The sequence below is a fragment of the Pholcus phalangioides genome, unplaced genomic scaffold (genome assembly GCF_987345545.1).
Source record: "Pholcus phalangioides strain wild (caught in Gottingen) unplaced genomic scaffold, Ppha-v1.0 ptg000007l_1, whole genome shotgun sequence".
Lineage (NCBI taxonomy): Eukaryota > Metazoa > Arthropoda > Arachnida > Araneae > Pholcidae > Pholcus > Pholcus phalangioides.
In genome coordinates, this window is record NW_028301600.1 from 24,375,612 (window position 1) to 24,397,568 (window position 21,957).

Consider the following 21,957-nt stretch of genomic DNA (forward strand, 5'->3'; position numbering starts at 1 on the left):
CAGGCTGCAACTAATTACAAATTTCTTACAACAAGAAAAAATACAAAAGATAGAAATGGTATTTGATAGTCTCACTGGAGAAGCTGTAGGTTATAGCAAAAAGAAAAGTCTACAATGATTGAACACTGATTATCAATTGTATAATCAAATTTAAGGAAACTTGGTGGTTGGCCAGCATAGACTGTTTCTTCTCTCATCCAGACAGAGAGGTGATAGAGATGTACAATATCCAAACCGCTTCAACAGGAGAGAGGAATAAATCAAGTTAAGTCTGGTTTGGATCCCTGCACACTGAGAAGCAGAAAATCAACACCCTCTCCATTCTGGGGACACAAGCAAATGACATAATCATCCATTTAGTGATTCCATCCCAGTGAACCAAAGGAACATTCCTGGCAGACAATGATCCCTATCAGCTATATCTAAATAAAACCAAATATTTTAACACATTCACTGCCGGCACTCGGACAGATATTTTGGGGGGGGGGGCAGATTTCCAAAAATATATCACCATCTATTGGTGATAATATGTAGTCAAGTACATGCAGGGCCGTAATTAGAATTGTTTCTTTCCCCCCCCCCACTTTAAAATTCTATAATTTTATATAATGGTATTCTTTGTTTTCCCCATAAAACTTGCCAGAGGGTGATTGCCCCCCTAGCTCCAGCCCTGAGTACATGTAACATTAATATAAATAATTTGCGCAATGAGCCTTATCAATATCTTAAAGTCAATGTTGGAAATCATTATTTAGGTCCAGCATCATTATTCATTATTTAGGTGCCATCAGCAATGTTTTTTTTGCAAATTGTAAGAATTCATACTCTTATTATTCTAATTTAAAATATTTATTACATTTTAATGATAAAGTTCTGAGTATATAATTATTTTTTTATATTCAAATATATATTTCTTTTATATTTATATATACTCTAATTTAAAAAATACAAAAGATACAAGATTCAAAAGATAGCTGATAGATGGCAGCATCAACATACATGGCACATTTTTTGTGCAGCCAAAACGAGCGCAGTAACTTGTATTAACTATCCCCCTTTCTCCCTTTTCTTGTGTTTCTCAGTAATAAGGGTATCTTGTTTGGACGAAGGATGGAAAGTGCCTAAAGAGAAAAGAACATGTATCTCGCCATGGAAAGCTCTGCCGAATCTTGACCATAGGACCTGTACTTTAAGGGACACTTTTTTTTATCAGTGCCTTTGTGCCTTTTGAAAATTTAAATAAATTTGTTAATTAAAGAAACTAATTTAACAAATTCATTTGAAAAAAACTTCAATGGTATTAAGTTGGTACCAAATTTATTTGAATTATTAAATTAATGTGTTGATTTACAGTAATTTCCCATAATAAAGCTACAGCTTATATAATTTTAAAATAGTCTATTCAATCATGATGAGTGTATTAACAAAAATTTCACAATAGTTTTGAAACAATATTTATTGAATATAAAAGTACTGTTTATAGAACAAACTGAAATAATGATATAGTAAAAAAAAATTGATTAAACTTTTACCTTTTGTTGCAGGTCATGAATCTCTTTTTGTTGGCTCTCAAATCTACTCTTCAACTCATCTCTTCCTAAAAAATAGAAGGATCATATAAAATAAATTTAACCTTTTACATGAGAATTATGATTGAAATTGATTTTCTTAATTTTTTTTTCTTTTTTGTAATTTTCTCTTCTGATCCTTTTGTTTAGAGATATGAACTATAAAATTCACTGGAAAACATTTTCCACTATGTTCTCTGGACTTGCCCATAGAAACAACATTAAAATCTATCTTCCCTGAAAATAGGTGACTTACAAAATATTAAATTTATGGTATAAGTGCTGAAATGAATGAAATTTTTTTGGGCACGGGAGCCCAGGTTGATAAGATACTTGCCTAAAGTACCAAATGATTTTTATTTTAGAGGTGTTGCGAGTTTGACAATACCCAGTTCGTCCTTGTCAGAAACTTTCCTGACGTGCGATATGGCCACAGAAAAAGATTGCTACCACAGGGAGTCCAACACTAAGGGGTTAGCGCACTAACCTCTCAGTGAGTATAAAAAAAGGCTGAACTCAGAATCAACAATAAATTGTAGGTTTCAGTTTAATTAGCCCTCACATGCAGAAAATGAAAGTGGTGCGACAAAAATGACCAAATGAAATTTTTTTTCTTAAATTAAGTTTAGAATCTCAAAATAAATCAAGTGCATTCAAGAAAAATATTTTTCTCTAATTAATAAAATTGGCCATTAAAAAAAAGGTTAATTTCACCCACTGATAAATTTCATTTCTTATATATTTCTTGTAAAATTTATGCTGTGTTCCTCTATGACTAAAGAAGCTTCATACAACAGGCAATAAATCTCAAAAGTGTTGCAATGTTTTACTTCTGTTTTCATATCACAGAACTAATAAAATTTTAAATGGGAATGGTTTCTGTCACATGCTGTTTAATGCAGCACGAGTGATTGTAACCTTAATCCACACAATCTCAATATGCAAAAATTAGCCAAACTTTTGCAGAAAAAAGCAAGTATAGTTCAAATTTAAAAAGGAATGAAAAGAGAGGAGAACACTAAAAAAATTGAATTTTGACAAAAAAAATCACATCGCTATTCTAGAATAATAATGAAAGTATATTTGTATGTGTATAGATGAAATTTGTCTGATGTCTACCATGAAAGGTAATATTTATGGAAGGGCTGCAGTTGTCAAACGTTTGTTAGTTCCATGACACAATAGACAGTTTATTCAATAATGCAAACATTTGAATCACTTCATGTCAACAGTTGATTCAATCAAATTTATTTGATAGAATAAAGTTTGATACAATTCAATACACTGGGATTCAAAATTTAGTTAACAAAATACACGGAAAAGTCAGGTGTATGGAAAAAAATAAAAACGTTATAACATATCAACAAAATTGCTCTCTAGCATGAAACTTGCATTAATATGCCCCTATGGGATTTTTATTTGTTTCTGTACACCTGGCTTTCCCTTCTATTTTGTTAAGCTAGTTTTTAATTAATCTGTAATTTTTTAATAAAATCTTAGTGGATTACTAATTCTTCATAGTGTTGCAATTATTAAAAAGAGATCTACATATCTTTCATATTTTCTAACCGTAGTTTATCTAAATGATTTGCAAATCTCAACTGTGCATGTGATTTGTTTCTACATGCTAATTCTTAAAAAATATGTATTTTTACATAGAAAAAAATATATCTTCTCAATATAAAAAAATATATCTTCTCAATATAAAAAAATTCAATCATATTTATAAATAATTCACTTTACCCATTTCAAGCTTATACACTTCATCTTGCATCATTTCTAACTTTTGTTGCAATTGTTGGAAACGCTTTCCTGCCAGAGTGCTGGGGGAAAAATCATTTTTTTTCTCAAACATGATTAAAAAAATAATTTTCATATAGTTTTAGAATTCTTTTTTCCGTGCCATACAAATAAAAAAAATCGAAAGTGTATTTCACTTATAAAATTTCGCATATTACAGGATTAACTAAGTCAATTTTTTTGTTATACAGAGCATTACTGTGAAGGTGAATTAATAATGATCAGCACAAGGCTCTGGAAAATAATTTTTTATGAATATTATGTTAGCTGAGTTAGGAGGCTGCCCATTGTGCAGTCCCATTCGCATATATAAGCTTTGAGGAAAGTAAATATGTTAGTGTTTTTGTTTCGTAGTGGTCTTATGCACTTGCCCAGAATGCTGGGAGATAGTTTGATTCCCTGCAGTGGCCTGCGAATCTGACTTTTATGTTATAGATAGAGTATTTCTTGCTCTCCACTGTAGAACATATAAGATTATGAATGGTGGAACAGAACGTACAAGATTACCAATGGTGGAATATTACATTTTAAGTTCTTCCCTTCCAGATGATATGACAGGAAAGAGAAAGAATGAGAGGAGAGTGGATCTCTCTTTCTACTCAATAGGACTATGAAACTATGCAAATGTTGTCCCAATACTGTGCACAGAATTAGACAAAATATATATTTACAGTTCTGTATAGAATACAAAGATGAATGAAAATTCAGTAATTTTTCATTTTCTTACAAAAAATATATATATTCATCAAAAGTCTGTCCTCTTCATATTTCATTAGGTTGATTAGTTTAACAGATTTTGTTAATATTCAGTCTGAATATTGTGAACAGATTTACAATTTAGATGCTTAGCAAAGATCGTATTTAAAAATTATTACAGAAAGATTCATATTCTCGATGAAAAATATTTTTTGGATGCTGTCAAAGTTTTTTACATTATTGAGATTGTATTATCAGCTGTGGTTTATGCTGTTTAACTGTATATGATTTAGTTCACTAATTTTTTAAATGAAAATAAAAATTTCATGTGCTTTAAAAATAAATTTGGAAATATAATTCTCAAGAAAAAATGATTAAGTAATTTGCGAAAAACATAAATCACCTAGGATCTTCAAAACTTTCAACATGATTCAAACGCTCCAATAATTTTTCATTCTCAGATATCAAATTAGCTTTTTCATCTAATAAAACAGCCACCTAATACAGAAAACACACAACCAAGGATTTTAATACGCTTTTTATACAGAATGATAATATTTTATTAAAAAAAATCATGTCCCATTAAGGCAGTAGTTCTCAAAGTGTGTGTAACTGCTCCCAGAGGCATTCCCAACCTTTTCTAAGAGCATCATGACGAGTTGGTGTATTGATGTGTGCCCATTCAGTTATTTGAAGTGGCTCTTTTCTACACTATTCTGGGGCAGGCACGGATCCAGGATGATGCATCAGAAGGATGTTTTATTATGTAGGCCCATGGGGTTGTCCCACATTTTATGGGACAGACCAATTTTTTCATACCAAATTCAGCTCTTGGGGGGGGGGGTGTGAATGACCACCCTCATAAAGCAGCGTCTGATTCTAGTGAGCCGCAGATGAAAATTCAAGGGAACTGTGAGTGGCAAAAGTTTGAGGAACACTGCTTTAAAGTTATATGACACTATCAAATGATCTATTCAAAAGAAACACTGTGTGCGTATCTTTGTATTAACTCACCAATGAGTGAACTTTTTTTTATTCCTGACCACCAAGTATTCATTTCAGAGTTGAAAAACACTTTAGGCAAAATGAGGGACTTTTTGCCATTGCAGTTCATTATACTCTCATTCACAATGGTTGGCAGCTTGAGAAATATAGTACATATCTTATTGAGCACTCAACACAGCATTTTTTTTCATTTATAATGGAGTCAGTGTTGGAAGTCTATACTTCAACAATCCTTATTTGCACAATAAAGATAATGTGCTATATGTTTGTTGGTTTTTATTATTTGTACATCATACAGGGTGGTCATAAAATGACTTTGCCAATATACGAGCCCCTAGTGGTTGCAAAAATCAACAGATGTGAATGAAATTTGAGATATGGGTGCTTTCGAGCATGCACTCAAGAATGAGAAGAAAAACTAAACTCTAGCTCTTGTAGTTACAGCAACAAAATAAAAAAAAATGTAAACAGCAACACTCACTTTTATGCATTGCAAAATGATTGACACAGTAAAAAACCATGAATGGTGTTGAAAGGGTACCTGTAGCAACATAAATGGTGGTGCTGGATGCAAACAAAGAAAGATGATTTCATCAAAGGGTTGGTACGCTAACTGTTTAGTCGGGGACTTCCCAAAATTTGTGGTGTTTTACAGCACTGATCATTTTGGAATGCATAAAAGTGAGTGTTGCCACTTGAATTATTTGAAATTTTGTAGCTATAACCATAACTACAAGCGTTTTTGTTCCCCCTACTCATTCTTAGTCAGTTTGCGCACCTATATCTCAAATTTCATTTGCATTCATTGATTTTTGATTCAAAGGAATTGCTACATTCATTCTACACTGACTTCTCCTAAATCTAGGGTCTGTATCTGTGATTAAAAGTGATTATCAATTGGTGCTAACCGTAAATAATGATTTTACAGCCAATAAAGTTCCAATATTGTACTTCATTTATCAACATTTTTGTATCATTGGAAATTCTCAGTTAAATTATATTTAAAATCTAAATTTTCTGAATTGCAACCCTGATGATAAGAGCACAGCAGATACTAACCAAAAAATTATTTTGCACATTTATTTTTCTTCCTCATAGGTTAGCATTTCCATTACCAGAATTTGATCAAAGAGATTTTGTTTTTTAAGCAAATTTTCAACCACAGTGAGGGGACAGAAGATATCTATAGTAATTCGGATAAAATTTCACAGTCCTAATTCACCTTTTACCTAAAAATAATTCCCCTATTAAATGAATATATCGTAACATACTCTATTTTTTATGATTTTTTTTTTCGAAAAACAAAACTGAGTGTACAAGAAAATTTGTCAGGTATAAAAAATTCAAAAACAAATAGTGAATATCCTATGAATTTTCATACCGACCTGCATATCTAATTCATGGCACCGTTGAGTTATCTGTTCTTTTGATTCATTAGCTGAATGAAGATCTTCAGTTAAACCTTTTAATTGTTCATTTAACTCTGAATAAATTTCATTGTTTTCACCAGTATCTGCACTAGGAATTTCAGTCATTAACTAGAAAGAAATCACCTCAATGAAAATCATAATAAATCTATATAATATTTCTGCTTGTCACACTGCATTTTCATATGTCTGTATGTTCTCAATACAAATCAACAAATTTTGCAAAAATATTTTGTATATTAGACTATATAATTGCCTGTAGAAAGATCAAGCATTAATATTAGACGCTTTTTTTCCTTATGCAGCTCAAATATAGATTTAAAAAAAATTAAATTTTGGACCATAGTTGTGTTATGAAGTCCCAACTATATTCCATCAAAATCATCAAATATTTTTCGTGTTATAAATCGCTTACGAACCATAGTTGAGAGAATGTACTACAACTATATCATATATTCATCTTTATCCTCTTTGCTAGAAGAAGATGGAGTTTTTCTAAATTCGACCCCAAGGGTGTCAAAAAGAGGGGTTCATAGAGAAATCACAGTGAACCAAAACTGCTATATCATGAAATTCTGTCAGAAGCTTCGTTTCATGACGTAAAGACTAACTATGAAGGGGTTTTTGAAATTCAACAGCTAAGGGGGTCATATTGAGAAATCATGCTGAACCAAAACCGCTGAGGCTATAAATATGAAATTTGGTGAGTATTTTTGTATTGCAATGTAAGGATTCACTGCGAAGGGGTTTTTCAAAATTCAACCCCCTAAAGGAGGAGGGTTTCAAATGTTATATGGAGCAATCATCATTAAGCCAAAATTGCTGAAGCCATAAATATGAAATTTAGTCAATATTATATTTTAAACATAGATTCCCACTAAGAGGGGATTTCTGAAAATCATCCCCTAAGGGGGTCATGAGAGGTTCAAATGTTACATGGGGAATCATCGACGAGTAATTTTCAGATTACCAAATCCACGCGAGCGAAGCTTCAGGTAACAGCTTGTGGTCCATAAAAATGGTTGGACCATAGTTGAGAGCAAAGTATAATTTTCTATTATTCTTTCCTATAATTATTTTTATATGCAAGCAACAGTAAAAATGTTTATTAAACATATGTAAATACTATATTACCTTACAAAGGTTTTTAACAACTGGCTTTTGCGAAGATGGGTTTTTTTTTTTTGGAAAGAGAAAATTCAACTGCCTTTGCAGGGAAACGAACCCACGTCCTTTCACTTTCCGGGTGAACGCACTAGACTATAAAGGCAATGAATCTCTCAATCTTTCCTTGGAGCTCGTGTGCACTGAACGGGATCATACATGGACAGCCGGACCTGACTCAGGACAAGCTCACAGCTGTTGAGATGCTGCCACCAGATGGCGACTTATGCAAGGATGACATCATTCTCCGCTACCATGCGAAGATTTTTAACAGCTGTTGTGCGAAGATGAATAAAAAAAAAAGAAAAATATTCATCTTTGCAACAGCCAGTTGTTAAAAACCTTCGTATGATAGAGGAGAGTGACATCATCCTTGCACTATATTACCTGTAATACAGAACATCAAAAGCTCAGAACAGTTTGTTGTAATAACTTGTAGCTGAGAAAGTTTGCAGCTGAAAAGATAACGTGAAAAGCCTAACCCCCAACTAACAGCTGATTCGTGGGAGAGTATCCACACATAGAAAGTATCAGTATCAGAAAGAGGGTATCTCTTAACCACATCTCCATATTATACTATCTATGCTCTTTACTTTAGTAATTAAATAGATCTCCACTGAATTGATCTCCACTAGATGTTAGCATTTTGATTATCAATGTTTTAGTGAGCACAGGCATTTGGACCATAGTTGTATGAAATTACAGTAGTCTATTAGATTAATGTTTAGTTATCCAGGGTTAGAAAATTGTTCAAAAATTTAGTTATGCAGAAACTTACCTCTTGAATAGCATTCATCACTACATGCTGCACTGCTTCTTCTAAACCCATTATTGCTTCTATATATTCTGGAGGGAAACATTCCTCATGAAAAATACTTATGAAGCATTCTAAGAATAATAGCACGCAACACAGAATACACTGGATTAAGTGATATAAATGTTTTAAACTTTGGAGTAGTATCTTTTTAGGTAAATGCACAGCCCCCTGCATTTTTCCACTTGGTACCATGACTGCTCTAATCTACAGAAATAATATCCTTAATGTTTATGCATGCCCTATATAATGCTGGTGCAATAGGTGAAAATTTCATCTCTCACGATGACAACACCTAGTCACACAGAGCTAGAATACCCTCTGCAGCAAAAATTCAGCACATGAATTACAGAGCTTTGATCTCCTAACTTGAATTTTACAAAGCATGTTTGGGATGCTCCAGGGTAGTAATTCTAAATGATGTTTCACGAGATATATTTTGGGGGTAAAACTATATTTAAAAGACACAGGTATGCCATTCATATAAAGAAGTTTTTAAGATAAAGCGGTTCAAAATATCAAGGTTCAACTGTGCTTCTGTTATGAACTGATTTTTGAATTATTATCCCATGTTCTGTTTTTGATATTTTCAAATTTTTCTGAAATACTTTATGAAAATACAGTTAAACCCCTCTTAATGGACACCCCTCTTTTACAACGAAATAATAATTTCCCCTTATATAATAAAAGTATGTACTTCAAGCCCCTAATTAATGGTCACCCTTCATTTACATGCAAATTTTTTGTCCCACCGGTATCCACAAAAGAGAGGTTTTACTGTACTATATTTATTAGAATAAGTGTTTTATAGATGCTTTATTGAGGAAAATAACATTGAATAAAGCTAATGAGATTAAAGTAAGCACTGTGTGACACTTTTGTATGGTAAACTTCAACTTTCAATCAACCAATGTAGAAAATTCACTTTCTTCCACTCCAGAAATAAAAATATATTAAAAAGTACTTGTTAGATGATTAATATCAGCTCCAAATACTTAAATAGCAATGCAATGAAATGATACCTTGTTTACGATCACATGTAACAGCACATCCCAGAACAAGTTGAATCAATCTTCCAAGCTCAACTTGATCATTCTTTTCTCCAATAGCACTTACATTAGGCAACTTAAATCCAATAATTGGTTGTCCAATAACCTATTAAGAAAATTTGTAAATGTAGAATTAAAATACAGATATAGGGCTAAATACTCCAAATAAAAATTGAAGCCTGAAAAAATAACAGAATTTTACTGTTTAATTAATTAATAACAAATAAAATTACTCTAACTTCCTGCGGTAAAGCCGTGACTTGAAAAACCTTTTTTTAGCAGTTGCAGCTAATTTAAAGCTGCAGCCTATTCAGGGTTTCTACAACGTTCGACTGAAAGATTTCCCTGCTATCAGATGATTATTCCCCTGACCATAAAATAACCAAATATTTTCTAAAACATCAAATTGATTAAGTATTATTCCTCCCAAAAGTTGCTTGCATGTGTGTAATAATATTTATTTAATAAAACATCATATCAAGATTTACATTTGATTAGGACAGCAAATGTCAACTCTTTTATACAAAACAATGAACAATAGTACTCTTAAACATTCAACTGTTTCATTTTGAGATGAAAATTTTTGATTATCACATTACCCAACATGCCGAAAAAATAAGAGTTACAGATTTAGAGCAATTCTTAAATATCTGGACTCTAAAAATTGATTGAAGTGGCGGACTAGAACCTTGTTTCTCTAATTTTAAAGTTGTATCTGTATTATCATTTTCATTCAAATAGGTCGAGCTACAACGCTTTTTTTCTACAGCGATCTTGATTTTATATTCATTCTCGTAGCTATACTATAGCTTGTAAATTAGGGGGTGCGGTAGCCCAGATCGATAAGATACTCGCCTAAAGTACCAAAAGATGTTTAGAGGTGTCGCAAATTGGATACCTAGTTCATCCTTATCAGAAACTTTCCTGACACAGGGGTACAACAGGAACAATGACATGACCACAGAAAAGATTGCTACTGCAGGGACTTAGTGTCTAGAAATTTCCCTAACTTTCAATGACTTTATTATCTGATCCCTGTTTTTCCCAGACCAAAACTTTTCCCCCGACTTTTCAGGTTGCAGGGACCCTGCAATTCAATCATTTTTTTTTTCTCATAATATTCTCATTTAGAGGAATTCCAATACATTTTCATAAACATTTCCTATGTGCTTTTTTTCCAATACAGGTAAAATGTTTTTTGAGGTCAGTGACTCAAAATTTCTGTGGTAGAGATTCCTTGTGATCCCCTATAAACCTGGTGTGCCTCTCTCTGAGGTTGATCCTACTTAGGCCCCCTGAGGTGAAGAGCAGATTGCATTGAAGCTGAGCAATTTTAAGTTTAAGTTGTTAAGCATTTATGCATGACCAAAGCACCACATGTTCAAATAAGATAAGTCAAACCTCAATTACATGACTTTTGATTTAACAATTTTTATGATATAATAATAAAATTATATGGTCCACAGATTCTCCTTCTGTGGACCACTTTATTGAAATCTATGGTAGCTGTTCATCGATTTTATGATAGATACAGATAAATTTCCTTGATTCAACAATAAAATTTAGAATCTCCTAAAATACATGTTTGAAGCAATGCTCCCTGAAATCTATATCTTTATCTATACCAACATGTTTACCACCGGAGCAGTTGTCGTCCCTTCTAGTTACAGCCCTGCAAAGAATGTCAAGTTAAATTTCATTTTGCTTCTTTTTTCATGTTATTCTATGCTATTTTTATACGTATATTAGACGATTGTTGTCGACAATTGCAGACGACATTGTTGTTATTAGCAGTAATCCAGATGAACTAGAAGAAATGACACAAGAATTGGCGAAGGCAAGTATTCAGGTGGGCTTGAAAATGAATCTGCAAAAGACTAAAGTTATGTTCAACCTGTTTGCGATGAAGAGGACAATCTTGCTTAACAACACAGAGATAGAAAAAGTAGAAAGCTATGTATACCTGGGACAAGAAATTACCATGAACAACGGAATCATTAATGAAATAAACAGAAGGATCAGGATTGGATGGAGCACTTTTGGCAAAAACTGCATAATTCTGAAGAGTCACATGCCATTATGTCGGAAAAGAAAAGTTTTTAACCAGTGTGTGCTACCAGCACTGACTTATGGAGCTGAAACATGGACACTCACAAGCAAGACGATACAAAGGCTACAGACAACGCAAAGGAAAACTGAAAGATGTATGTTAGGCATCACAAGAAGAGACAGAAAACGAATCACTTGGATAAGGAACCACTCAAAGGTATATGATATCATGGAAAGAATCAAACGTTTGAAATGGAAATGGGCTGGACATATCGCAAGAAAACAGGACAACAGATGGACCACAAGTATTCTAGAGTGGTACCCTCAAACGTCCGAGAAGGAGTCCCCGCGCAAAATGGATTGACGAGATCAGGAAAGTGACAGGAGTCAACTGGATGGCTAAAGCATCAGACAGAGAAGAATGGAAAAATTTAGAGGAGACCTTCATCTAGCAGTGGATTGAAAATGGTTGTTGATGATGATTAAAAAAAGAAAAAAAAAAGCTCAATAATAAAGAGGTGATGAATGGTTTAGCAGTTGCAACTTACACGCTTATCATCAGCAATCTTTATGAACAGAGTATAAGAAAAGGTGGTTCTCGTCAGAGAAACAAAAGTTATGATGCAGTTTATACATCAATTTATGTAAAATGTATGTTCAATAATGTGATGCTTTTGTGATAGCTGATCATCTTGAAAATTTGATGAGAAATAACTTGGGAGCTACATCAATAAAAAAGCTAAAAGCCATGAAAATTATGTTTTAAAAAACATAAGTGTCATAGCAGATATGTCAAGAAACACAGTAAGTCATCATTAGCATTTTCTTTCCAGTAGAAATTTTCTATGAATGATTTTTTTTGCTTTTTACATATACCCCAAAAACTTCCTTTTTCATTAAATAATTTTTATAGAAAAATACACATAATGTACTTACTTCACTATAGTAATCCACAATAGCTTTTAAAATTTTCTTGAGGTTACTAACCTAAGAGATATGAAATAATGTGTTTTGAATACTAACAAATGCAATCCCTACAGAGCAATATTACTAAATTTTGTGAAAAAAGAGGATATTCTTACTCTCAGGCGCCAATTCGAGCCTGTGTCTGTTTTCATCTTTGAGAGCCATTGACTATCGAAATACTCAGGAGATCTTACAATGCAAAGAAATAAAAGACAATTTTTAAATTACTACAGAAATATGTGAAAATAGATGGAAATTTTTTTTATTTTGCTCTTCTCAAGATCAGAATCATATTACCCCCCCCCCCCTCTCAGAGATGAAAAATCTTGACAACCCCCTCTTGTGTGTGAGCAACCTGTGTTCTAAATGTCATTTCCATCCTCTCTCCCCCAAGGTCCATTTCAGCATCCTTCCTTTAGGAAATAGTTCTCTAGGCAAGGGCAGCTCTAGCTCACCTGCCACCCAGGTGCAAAACCTCATGTGCTGCCCTTTAAAGACGTCCCTGGTAGAAGGCTGAGACGGCTTAAGCCAAAGGGACATTTTTATGAGACCCACAACATATTTCCAGATCACAGTGACCCACGGCCTAGTTCCACAGAACTTATCTGGCCCATGACACACTTTCAAACCAATGAAGAGACCTATACTCTCCTAAAGATTGAGTAACCTTGATATAGATGCTCCTCTTCTAATGATGGGCGGCCTGCCCATCATTATATAGTCAGAAATTTTATTTGGGGGGAGGGGGACCAAAGTGATAGAACAATAGATTTGACCATCTTTTTCCTTTTTTTTGGTTATTTTCTCCCATTTTGAGGGCAGATCCCAAGTCCCCCGCGCTACGGCCTTGTACGCAGGCACTGGTGTCCTCGACTAAAAAAATATTGAAGTCCGTTTCAGATCCCATTTTTAACATGTCTACATACAAACCAGAGGGATGGAGTGGATGAAACTGAACTGATATTTATCACCTGAGGATGTAATGGCACTATCTCAGCAAGAGGATGAAACTTGAAAAGATCAATCAGGGCATCACCATAAATTTATTATAGAGAGCCCATGAAAAATCTGAGACCTGGGGCCCCCTGCCAAAGATCCCAGCCTAGGTAACTCTGCTGCAAAATGGGGAGGGAGAGCATGGCTGAATCAAAATGCACACTTGCCCCATGAGATAGTCTATTCTTGTTTCTGGTATCACGGATCCAGGCCCCCGTCTGTTCCAAGTTTTTTTTAACATTTCTGTTGTCAAGATATTGCTCAGAAGAGTGACAGTGCATGATGTCATGTGAATTTTTACTATTCCAAAATTTTTGTCACCCGAGTGCACCGCACCCCATGCACCCTCACTTAAGCTGCCCCTGGCTCTAAGTATATTACTGAAATATATGAAAATAACAAACTTAACTGATTGAACTGAAATGTCCTGTTCTTATAAAAATTTATATTACTACAAGTAATTCAAAATTCAAGTCATAGGAGTATGACTTATAGAAGTTTGACTGTACTTACATTTCATTTAAAGCATGTGAAATGACAACTCCATCAGAAAGATCATCAAAAGATGATTTATCAGCTTCAATGTTAAACGTTTTGAGCTGTAGATAAATATAAAATTTTTAATTATGCATAATTATTATAACAATATAACATGTACAATATGGCTTGACAAATCCCAGGCACCATGGGGACTTAAAAATTGGCACTTGCAGCTAGAATTTTTATTCTGTTTTTCTATGCACAATAAATAAATTGGAGTCTGAAGACAATGCAAAATTTTCAAAATATGAGTGACGGTTTCCACCAATACAGGAAAAGAACCATGCTTGGCTCCCGAGAACTTGTTTGGTGCCTGAATTTTACGTCGATTTGCCAAATCCTGTATCAGAGGACTGGGGTTTGAATACTGGCAGAGGCCAATACTTTTTTTCAAATTAACCTCAGCATACCCAGAAAAAGTCTCTTTCCTTGAAAGTTAATGACAATTTCACTTGTAAATTAAAAAAGTAAGTATCTTATGAGTGAAAAGAAATAGTAAGCAGTTTCATTTGATTACCCTATTATATCACTTGTTTTGAACGTAAATAAACACGGGTGACAATCTTTATTGGGTCGATTTCTTTGAGTTTTATCTTTTTGTGTTGGCAAATTGTTAAGAAATCTGATTACTGAAAGGATCTCTCATTTGACAGGAATATAATCATTTGACCTAATTTTTCATTCTTATATAGGCATTATTCAATAAACAATTTTCAAACTAAATTAAAATTTACACATTTGTTATTTTAGACATAAGATTTGACACATTGAACTGATTCTATTCAAACTCACCCACTGCACAAGATTTGCAGCAAGACTGTCCATGTCTTTACTTTATACAGAATTTCTTGGATTTTATCGTAAATAAATTAAAATGAAATATATGGAGTGAATGAATAATTTAATAAATTGCAAAAAAAAATTAAATTTTTCACAGCTTTTGTCCCGTAGCAGCACATCAAACTTATGTTCAAAACTTTTCTTTGACTACAGAAACCAAAATAAACATTTTAAAAATAAAAAATGAAGAATCTCCACTGCACTCTTGTTGACATTACAAACGCGTTTCGGTTGCCGTAAGATTGCACCTGGAACCCGAAAGCCGTAATATAGCGGACTGATAGCCGATTGGTTAGCAAACCAGTCTATAACTATGTAGATTCAGAGTTCGAAACTCAGCTGTTGTGTAATTTTTTTCTATAAGCCAATTGAAATCAGCTCTAAACTGTAAGCATTGGTTCCAAAAGATGACCGTAATAATTACTCACACAGATGTCTCAATACCAAGGCTCATATGGTCAAAGTTTTCTTTTTTGGCACATATCAAAGTGACCATACGTCCCATACTTCCAAGGACAGTCATGGTTTTTTTGTTTTTCTGTCCATCCCGACTTTTTTTGCAAAAATATCTCGGTTTTTCGCGTACTTTCAAAGAAGCCAACTTGACTTTTTATTCTTCAAATCATCGAATAAAATTATCTTCTGATCTCAGAAATGACATTACTAATTACTACTACAATTAACAATACAGTATTCGCCTCATATATTTGTCATGTATTTTTAAACCGCCTTCCTCTGATTCCACGCCTGCCTCGTCCTTTCTTCCAAGTTGGCTTTCAACGGACGAAGAAGCTAGTTTCTTGAAATGGAAAAGGTTTCTTTTATGCTCCTTTTTTGTGGCCGCCACCTCACAAAAGCCGCGTAGAGAGATCATGAGGCTCCTAAGGAAGTACCTAGGAGGCTCTGACCTTACGCACCTGCTTCAGTCTGGGTTTGGGAATCTAAAACGTAGGTCTTTCCTTTCTTTCAAACCGAGCACAACACTTAGGTCTATCGCCATGGGCAATTTACTACGTAGTGAGTTGTGCCGAAAGTGTAAGTGTGTATACCTAAAAGTCTGATTGCGTATCTACTGTTGTGTCTGATTTTTCAGTGCTGCCATCTTTTTCAGCAGTGAAGTGTAATGATCGAATATTTGTACTGTTTGTAGGCCTGTTGCGCGACTTTGTAACGGGGAGATCGGCTCGCATTTGCTCCTTGAATTTGGGAACCACAGAAAACCAACATCAGCCGACCACCACTGTGGTGAGGCTTGAACCCAGGTCCCTGTAATGTGAGTCCATCACTATGACCACTTTACCACCACAGCGACTCTGCTATAAACTGTAGATCCTGGACTAATTAACCCCCATGTGTGTAAAATGGCCATGTTGCAGCAGAAATTATCTCCTTTGTTGGAAAAAAGCATTAGCTCATGGTAGTGACCGAGATCTGTGTACACCGTATGTATATAGGTGCACTGTTCATCAAAAATCAACTACACATAATACTCAAACTTTTAATTTTTTTTCCCATTTCGCGATTATTTTGCATGTATACAGTATTTTGTACGATAATGTTTTTTAAATACCAAAAAAAAGTTATTTTCTACTAATGTATATCTAACTTTTCAACTCGTTTCGGCGCCTCCTATTATTTGGTGGCCTGTGCAATTACACAGGTCGCACTACCCTATGACTGCCAGTGCCGGGGAAGGGGCCTCTGATGTGGTTGAGACACGGAGTGTAACCTCTTCCATTCAGAAATACAGAAAATAGTAGTTCATACTGTATAAAGTTATGGTTACTATCCTCCCTCCTTTTTGATGTCATTTCAAGCGTCCTCCTACGTTTCAGAAAATTTGCCCTTTTATCCTCCTTTTCAGGTTTCTGAAATTGCCCTTTTTTTGTGGGGAATATATATATATATTAGTGTGCGTGTTCCCCCCCCCCCACTACACATTTTTTACATGCTTTGATCAATCGCCGTCGAAATTCCTACAATACAAGTTTCCTTCAAGCAGAGGGCAGAGATGCTCTTCTAACCATAGATCAGCTTGTTGTTAGGAACCATCAAGTCGACTCCTGGTGACTCTATAGATCATGGCTCTCCATGCTGGTCTATCATTCACAGCATGCCTCAGTTGCGCTAGCTTCATTCCGGTGCTTTGCAGCACCCCCCTCTATCCATCCGGTGCTCGGCGTGCCTCTTCCTCTTTCCTTCCATTCTTCCAAGCATTATTATTTTTTCTACTGAGCTTTCTGTACGCATTTTATGATCAAAATTAGTTTCTATTTAGTGGATTTTTGCTTCTAGAGAATAGTCAGCTTTGACTTCTTCGATAACCGACTTATTTGTCCTTTTAGCTGTCCTTATTACAGGGCCTTAACTAAGATTTCGCCGCCCGGGGTAAACATTATTTTGCCACACCTACAACTTTAAAATTTGATAATTTCATACCGGTGTTCTTTGTTCCCACCTAAAACTGCCACCCCTAAATTTTGCCACCCTTCTAGTTACGGCCCTGCTGTATACAATAAATAAAATACAGAGCGATTCAAAAAAGATGGGAAAAACTCTTTAAAAACAAAATTAAGACAAATAATGTTCTAAAAAAATATAATTCGTTATAGCATATCTCTACTCTTCTGAAATTCTGATATTTAAATAGACGTTTAAATATTTTATAGCTGTTAACGATATATTTTTTCATACTGTAATAAATCTATTTTTTATTTTTAGTCGATTTGCTATCGGAAAATGTTTTAATAAATTGGAGAAATTTTTTACTAAAATTTGCGAAGATTTTCTATCACATTTTCAGAAATTTGAAATCGTGATCCGCCTTTAACTGTTTGAATATTTCCGTTTGCCTTCAGTGTGTAAATTTGGTTTAGAAAATAAAATCGTTTATATTGTATTGGATATAGCGCGATTGCACACAGTGGCGGATTGAAGTCGGTCGAGGACACGGGCGCAAAAGAAAATATTGAGCCCAATTAAATTAGAAAATAATGTGAAATTAGTTTTCGGAGCCCCGGGTGTGCTCCCGCCGTTAAATCTGCGTCCGATTGCACATTTGAAATGTCCCGCGGAAAAGTGGTGGAAATATCTACCTTGTTCTGCGATAAGATACGAAAAATAAAGATATCGTAGAGTTAAGCAAATTATCGTAGAAGCCGAAGCAACGCGATAGGCGGTATGTAAAATAACCATACGTCCCGTATTTCTTGGAACACTTTTTTTCTCTGGTTGTCCCAACTTTTTGGCAAGTGTCCCGGTTTTTCCGTTTTTTACACAAAGCCTACTTGAGTTTTTTTTATTGAAGTCAGTTCAAGTTTGAAATTATTTTTCAACTCATAATTTGTATGATAACCATCGAGAAGAAATATAATTTCTCCTCTAAGATTATAACTAAGAATATTAATCTCCAACATTTGTTTTGGTGAATGTTTTTTTTCCCGGAATTCATTTTAATCCACTGCAATTTGCTATAATGCTTCACTTCCCACCTTCATGATTTTTCCGTAATTTAAGCAATATTTAGCAGCTTTGTTCACTGACGGACTCGCATCGCGAGGACCCGGGTTCGAACCCCACTTTAATCGCGGAATCGCATTGCATTTGTGAAATGTAAGCTCTGCTAATCGACTCAAACTTTTCTTTCTAATCACTTATTTTTTATGTGAATTTTTCAGTAATTTTTGTTTTGCCGCACACCTACAACGGTATGCTATTCAATCATTATACTTCATGCACAGTTAGAAAAATTGATGGCAGATGCACTATACATAACAAACATTACACAGAAACGAACTTCTCGGAAGGTTCACTACACGTACATACACTTGCCAACATGTACCAATTCGTTAGAAGTTCCGTAAAGGAATATGGTAGCGGTAATTTTTGTTGAAATACCTTAAGCATTATTTTCTATTTGTGTATTTAGCATCGAGCTTATATTACTGGCAAGGCCGTCATTTCAACTTTTTCCGGGAGGGCAAAGAACATGTACTGTATGAGTATATATATACCCCTTTTAGTGTATCCCCCCCCCCCCGATCCCCCAAAATGACGGGCCTGATTTAAGACGCCTTCATATACGTGTATATAGAGGTTCTAGCCTGATTACTGGAGGGAATATGACGTCAGCGGTCTTCGCCTTGGCAGTGCTGAGAACAGTGTCCCCCAACATCTTTCCTCGGAAGATCACGTGACTCGGTGAAAAGAAACAATCCCGTTATTTTCTTATGGCATCCACAGGAATTTAGAACAATAAATGAAAGAAATAGTTTCAGCATCGATGAGATAATTCCAAAATTAATGAGATGTAATTCCAAAATTAATGAGATGTAATTCCAAAATTAATGAGATGTAATTCCAAAATTAATGAGATGTAATTCCAGAATTAATGAAAGATAATTCCACAATTAATGAAGGAAGAATTATAGAATTAAGGAAAATAGATAATTCCAAAATTAATGAAAGAGGTAATTTCAGCATTAATGAAGTGATAATTCCAAAATACACTGCTGGCCACCGTAAATGCAACACCTTGAAGGAAGCATGCAAATAATATGAAATTTACAACATGCATTAGCGGAGGTGAGATATGCAAATGATTAGAATTTCAGCGCAGACGCACATCACGCGCGCCTGTGGCGCCACTTCAAAGCGCTATTTAAGGCTTGGAGATTTCGACGATTTGAAGTACGGCAATTGTGTTTTTCTTCTGGTTTTTTCAAAAAAACGATCAATTATGCCTCGTAGAAAACAGCGATCATCTTTTGATCAAGTATCCGAGTTCGACAGAGGAAGGATAGTGGCCTACCGAGATTGTGGATTATCTTTCAGGGAAATCGGTAGTCGTGTTGGACGAAACCAAACAACTGTAATGCGGATATGTGATCGTTGGGTGCAGGAGGGTACGACGGACCGACTTGTTCGATCGCATCCACCTCAGTGCACCACTTCACGTGATGACAGGCGTATTGTGCGTATGGCAGTGACGGATCGGTCAGCCACATCACGAACCATAGCACAGCACATTCAGTCTGTACCGCATCATCCAGTGTCTGCGCGTACCATTCGACGCCGTTTACAGAAGAGTGGTCTGTCCGCAAGACGTCCATTGCTTCGTCTACCCTTGACGCAGAACCACAGACATCTCCGCCGCCAATGGTGCGATGAAAGAAGGATGTGGACGGCACAATGGAATGAAATTGTCTTTACTGACGAGTCACGTTTCTCTCTGCAAAACCACGATGGTCGGATTCGAGTCTGGAGACACCGTGGAGAGAGGATGCTGAACAGCTGCGTTATGCACCGCCACACTGGTCCTGCACCGGGTGTTATGGTATGGGGCGGTATTGGATATCACTCTCGCACTCCTCTAGTACGCATTGCCGGTACTTTAAAAAGCCAGCGCTACATCTCCGAGGTGTTGGAGCCAGTTGTCCTTCCTTACCTTCAGGGCTTGCCCACAGCCATATTTCAACAGGATAATGCGCGACCACACTTGGCACGCATTGTCCAAAGGTTCTTCGTCAATCGCCAGATTGAATTGCTTCCCTGGCCAGCTCGCTCTCCGGATCTTTCGCCGATAGAAAACACATGGTTGCTCAACGATTGAGCCAGATTACATCCCCAGCTGCCACACCAGATCAACTTTGGCAACGCGTGGAAGCTGCTTGGTCTGCTGTACCCCAAGAACACATCCAAAGTCTCTTTGAATCAATGCCGAGGCGTGTGGCAGCGGTGATCTCCAACAATGGCGGCTACTCTGGCTACTGATTTTGGCAGGAACCACACTTCACAGAAGTCTATAAATTTAATCATTTGATGCTTGGTCAACATGTTATCTACAAAATAAATATTGTTGCGATATCTCTTGTCTTTCTTGGTGTTGCAATTTGGGTGGCCAGCAGTGTAATTGAAGGTGATACCTCAAGAATTAATGGGAGATCATTTGACAATAAATAAAAGATAATTCCAGAATTAAGGAAAGCGATAATTTCAGATTGATTAAAGTGATAATTCTAAAATTACTGAAAGCCATAATTCTAAAATTAATGAAAGCCATAATTCCAAAATTAATGAAAGAAAAAATTCTAGAAATAATTTCAGCATTGATGAGTGATAATTCGAAAATTAATGGAAGATAATTCCAGAATTAATGAGATATAATTTCAGAATCAATGAAAGAAATGATTTCAGCATTAATGAAAGAAACAAATCCAGAATTGATGAAAGCAAGTATTTCAGAAGTAATGAAAGAAATAATAATTAATAAAGGAAATAATTCAAGAATTAATGAAGGAAAATTTCAGAATTGATAAAAAAAATTTTTCATCATTAACGAAAGAAATTATTCCAGAATTGATAAAAGAAATTTTTCATCATTAACGAAAGAAATTATTCCAGCATTAATGAAAGAAATGATTTAACCTTTTTTCATCTTTAGATGAGTTCTCTATCCTTTTTTTAATCTTTAAAACCTTCTATAGAGAACGAACTGTACATTTCTATGGGCAAACAAACTTTTTTTCCACCGAGTTACACGATTTCCTTGCATTTGATGTAGCTGCCATCGCGGCGTCCCTCCACTAATATAAGCTCGATGGTATTTAGCTTTTCCAACTCGTTTCAGCGCCCCCTATAATTTAGGATTCTGTGCAACTGCACAGGTTGCACTGGCCTAAGACTGCTACTGCTACATCATTTGAATACTTTTCCCAATGGAAAGTGTCTCTAAAATCATTGGTTCAAAAGTTAAAGGGTTGTAAAAGGACATTACTATGCATCATAGGTGGAGATAGACTTGAAAGTCTGGGGGGGGGGGAAGCAGAATAATGTCAGTTCATATATAGGCACATACATTAGGTCAGTCGGCTCCGCCTTTGAGGCCGTATTGTCCTGGTATTGTCCAGGAAAGAAGCGTTGTCCATTGGTTTTTGTTCTTGGCCAACTTTCCTGTTTTTTAAATTCAAATACTTCAGCAAATATTGCACTTAGAAATGTGGAATTTTTTTTTTCTTGGCATCAGGAGAGACAGAACAACAACC

At 35.2% G+C, this 21,957-nt stretch overlaps 1 protein-coding gene across 3 annotated transcripts in view; it reads right to left on the reverse strand.

Annotated features, from left to right (window-relative positions):
* LOC149085098 (protein Hook homolog 3-like) overlaps nucleotides 1–15,359 on the reverse strand; it is a 62,188-nt gene extending 46,829 nt beyond the window's left edge. Inside the window, exons 1-10 of one of the 3 annotated variants that reach the window (XM_089232894.1) lie at nucleotides 14,867–15,359; nucleotides 14,048–14,133; nucleotides 12,655–12,727; nucleotides 12,509–12,559; nucleotides 9,497–9,629; nucleotides 8,439–8,506; nucleotides 6,455–6,607; nucleotides 4,468–4,562; nucleotides 3,312–3,391; nucleotides 1,533–1,597 (exon numbers count right to left, since the gene is read on the reverse strand). In XM_089232894.1, the coding sequence (XP_089089020.1) occupies nucleotides 1,533–1,597; nucleotides 3,312–3,391; nucleotides 4,468–4,562; nucleotides 6,455–6,607; nucleotides 8,439–8,506; nucleotides 9,497–9,629; nucleotides 12,509–12,559; nucleotides 12,655–12,727; nucleotides 14,048–14,133; nucleotides 14,867–14,899 (837 nt within the window). In that variant the 5' untranslated portion in view covers nucleotides 14,900–15,359. The remainder of the gene's footprint in view (nucleotides 1–1,532; nucleotides 1,598–3,311; nucleotides 3,392–4,467; nucleotides 4,563–6,454; nucleotides 6,608–8,438; nucleotides 8,507–9,496; nucleotides 9,630–12,508; nucleotides 12,560–12,654; nucleotides 12,728–14,047; nucleotides 14,134–14,866) is intronic. The other 2 variants (XM_089232896.1, XM_089232895.1) reach the window with 2 other exon arrangements.
* Nucleotides 15,360–21,957: the final 6,598 nt, after the last annotated feature.